Source organism: Papaver somniferum, chromosome 7 (genome assembly GCF_003573695.1).
Source record: "Papaver somniferum cultivar HN1 chromosome 7, ASM357369v1, whole genome shotgun sequence".
Taxonomy (NCBI): Eukaryota; Viridiplantae; Streptophyta; class Magnoliopsida; order Ranunculales; family Papaveraceae; genus Papaver; species Papaver somniferum.
In genome coordinates, this window is record NC_039364.1 from 11,330,124 (window position 1) to 11,334,408 (window position 4,285).

At 42.0% G+C, this 4,285-nt stretch overlaps 1 protein-coding gene across 1 annotated transcript; it reads left to right on the plus strand.

Annotated features, from left to right (window-relative positions):
• The first annotated feature begins 1,681 nt into the window (after positions 1 to 1,681).
• On the plus strand, positions 1,682 to 3,087 carry LOC113294095. The gene is made up of 2 exons (XM_026542517.1): positions 1,682 to 2,816; positions 3,053 to 3,087. The coding sequence occupies exons 1-2, from the start codon at positions 1,682 to 1,684 to the stop codon at positions 3,085 to 3,087; spliced, it is 1,170 nt and encodes a 389-aa protein (XP_026398302.1).
• Positions 3,088 to 4,285: the final 1,198 nt, after the last annotated feature.

A 4,285-nucleotide genomic window follows, 5' to 3' on the forward strand; every position in this document is an offset into this window, starting at 1 on the left:
TTTTCCTCCGGATCAACTTCACTTGGAGAATTAGCATCCCTTTTCTGATCACCCTCGCAAGTGTTCTCTGTGAGGTCCCCGCATAAGAAAGTATGTTGACATAAGCTGAACCATTTCCGCTCAATGTATCAAAATGAGGCCCTCTTGAATCCTGCCGCTCAAGTTATTATAAAGTAAGTTCAAATACTCAAGAGAATCCATTAATGCTAAGGATTCTTGAAACTCAAACCCAAAGACTCTACACCATGCATGCTTCCTTTTCAGCAGACCTATTTATTCTGGAATGTTTATCTCCAAGACGTTAAATGATAGGTCTATTCCCGAATTATAGGTATACAGTTTCTCAAATTCATTTTGATCCCTTTCATCACAATCTGCAAATGCAGTTCTACATGATTTAAACAATCATCACCAAGCAAGGATGCACCATTAGGTCTGCTTGTTAGCATCTTTAAGTTTGCTGTTTCTGTAGGAATTAAACCGGTGAGATTGTTTCGCCATAAATCTAATACTTGGAGATGATGCAAATGGATGATCTCTTTGGGAGTCACTGCAGATAGTTCTAGTGCTGGATGTAGATGGTAAGACATTGTGTCAAAGGACAATAGTCCCACATCGTTATAATCCGCTTAATTAACTTAAAATATAATATAGAAGGACCGCTCCACTTATTGCCAATTGATTTTGAGTTGGATACCCGCAGACTTTAACACATTGCCATCTCTCCTAGAATTAAAGGACACAATCCTGCTGATGAATCTGCATTATCTACTTTCCGTAGCACCTGAGGGACGTCTTCTCAAGAAAGGCACTTTCATATTCTTAACTTGGTTAGATCCAACAAAGATGATTGTAAGTTGAATCACAAATGTTCACATAGAATCCAGTTCATTCCCATCCATGTGTGGATTTTATCTTGACTTTTTGAGCTCACCAGGAAACTTTGTCGTAGAAAGGCGATCGAGAAGAACTCATCAATTCTACTCTTTTCTTGTAGTTTCCAACCTTGCGTTGAACGATCACTAAAATAAATAAAAAGAAGAAAAAAAGAAAGAAAAAGAAACTATAAACAACAGATGAACCGCACGGGTCAACATCGGTAAGGCAGACGTCTACAAAGAAGCAAAAAAACAAAAAAACTGCGTTAAGTTTCTCTTCACTCTTTAGGTTAACCCATCTGTGCTCACGAATTCGGTGAAATGGCTTCCGCTAAAGAAGGTACACCTCCACCCAAAGATCTACTTTCTGGAATCAGGATATCGCTGGAAAGGATGCTGGTAACATAAACGAATACAGAAGTGGGATTGTAAGAGTTTCCAACAAAAAACTAGATGCCAACGGGAATCCAGTTATCATCATTGGAAATACTGCTGAGGAGACCTACTACACAAAACTACTAAAACAGAAATTAATAGTATGAGATCATACTGCAATGAGGATTTTAATAGACAATATATTTTCGGAATATTTAGTTACCTTTCTGTTATTTAGTTACCTTTCTGTTCTGGGAGAATATTGGATTTGCATTGACTTCTCCCAGATTTCCTGTAATATACAAAACTCTACTTATATGAGTTTATGGAATAAGAAACGACAGGATTGATTACCAAAACTCTGACATGGTATCACGAGCTCAGACTCGATCCATCATCTTCTTCCCCTAAATCAACAAAAATCATCCATGGTAAGCGATAAAAAATCCTTACATCCGGCTTTCGCCGTTTCTAACATCAAAGTTTTGATCCATATTAATCTAGATATCAAACAGGACGAATATTCTTCATGGGTTTTCCTGTTTCAACTTCATCTTCAAGCACACAGCCTACTTTTTCTTATTGATGATTCCACTCCACCACCAGACCTTGACGCTGCCACCATACTACAACTTGATGCCCTCTGTCGTCAATGGATGTTCTCCACCATGGCCAAAGATTTGATGCTTACCGTTCTCAAAACTGGAAAAACTGCTAAAGAGTTATGGAATCATCTTAAACGCCTCTTCCAAGACAACAAAGGAAGCCGGGCCGCCAATCTCGAAAGTAAGTTCGTAAATCTAAAGTTTGTTGATTGTAACAATGTTGATGATTATTGTGATAAACTACATGCACTTTCAAATCGGTTAAGTGACCTCGATTTTCCAATGGATGAAAAACGATTGGTTATTCAACTTGTTAATGGACTTCCGGAGGAATACAACACTGTTGCCTCCTTCATTCAACAATCGATGCCCTCTTTTGACACTGCTCGATCTCAACTACGTACTGAGGAGATCCGACGTGAAAATCTATCCAGTTCCGGCTCCCACACTGCCCTTGCAGCCGCCAACAGCCGCCGTCCTCCGCCTCCTGCATCTGTTTCTTCACGATCGTCAGCTCCTGAACATCACAGAATTTCGCTGGGTCCTGAACACAACAGAATTTCGCTGGGCCGGGAAGAGCCTCTCCTTCCAACTCCATCAGGCCCACGAAATCACTACCCAACAACTACTGCTCGGGCTTCTCACTGGCAAGCGCCTCTCCTGTCAACTCCCCCAAGCCCATATCCTACCACTACAGGATACCACTCAACAGATCCGTACTGGGCTTCTCCACACTACTTCACTGGACGTGGCCGGGGACGACATTTCCGTGGGCGTGGGCGTGGACGTGGTCGAAGCACTTTCCCAGGCCGTTCACCACAAGCGTACCTCACTCCCACCACGGAATACCTTCACCCATCGGACATTGCCGAAGTATACAGCTCCATGAGCATTCGAACACCTGATGATGACTTTTATATGGACACTGGCACAACCTCACACATCACCTCGGATCCAGGTACCCTTCATAATGTTTTTTATTCGAGCAACGTACGGTCTGTCTTGGTGGGAAATGGAAATAGCATTCCGGTAACTGCTAGTGGCTCTAGGTTCATAAATCTCCCATCTCACACTCTTCACCTCAAAAATACTCTTGTCGTTCCTTCCATCATCAAAAACTTAATCTCTGTTCGTAAATTTACCACTGATAATCATGTGTCTGTTGAGTTTGATCCTTATGGTTTTTCTGTGAAGGACTTGAGCTCGAGGAAGACTATTCTACGATGTGATAGTTCCGGGGAGCTCTATCCCATCACTACATCTGCCGTGCCATCCTCCTTCCCATCACCACCTCACCAATTTTCTCTTGCCGTCTGTTCACCTGACGTTTGGCACAGACGTCTTGGCCACCCTGGAAAGGTTGTCTTAGATGTTTTACGTACAAAGTCTTTTATTAAATGTAATAAGGATCATTCCCCCAATCTTTGTCATTCTTGTCAAATTAGCAAACATGTTCGTCTTCCCTTTTATGACTCTCATTCTACCAGTGTTGCTCCTTTTGATATAATTCATAGTGATTTGTGGACATCTCCGTTGAATATAGATACGGGGTTTCGTTATTATCTTCTCCTATTGGATGATTTCACTAATTATTTATGGGTTTTTCCACTAAAATTAAAATCCCAAGTCTTCACCAAATTTTTGGAGTTTCAATCCTTTGTTCAAAAACAATTTGAACGCCGGATTAAATCTTTCCAATGTGACATGGGTCGCGAATTTGACAATTCCTCTTTTCATAATTTTGCTAGTCAACACGGTTTAGTATTTCGCTTCTCTTGTCCTCATACATCTTCTCAAAATGGTAGGGCCGAACGTATGATTCGCCGAATTAATGATATCACCCGTACCCTCATGTCCCATGCCTCCATTCCTCCCAAGTATTGGGTCTATTCTCTTCTTATGTCCGTATACCTCCACAATATCATCCCCACTAAAACTCTCCATTTCAAATCACCGATGTCCATCTTGTATAGACGCCAACCCACATATGATCATCTTCGTATTTTTGGTTGTCTTTGCTACCCTAATCTTTCTTCCACAACACCACACAAACTTGCCCCGCGCTCTACTAGGTGTGTCTTTCTTGGCTTCCCACCTAATCATCGTGGTTATCGTTGTCTTGACATTTCCACAAACAAATTCATCATTTCAAGACATGTCACGTTTGATGAAAACGTCTTCCCATTTTCAACCCCATCTCTTTCCGGTCATTCCCCTTCGCAAGACTCACCAATCCATCCTTCCTACTCATTCCTAGACTACTCTCCCTATCCATTTTCTATTACCCCATCCTCTCCTGTTGCGTCCTCATCTTCTGGCTCAAGCCCATCCAACACATCTCCCACGACTTCTTCCATTCCTGCGTCCTCACCTTCTGACCCAGGCCCAACCAACCCATCTCCATACACGCCTCCTCACCGTCGGCCC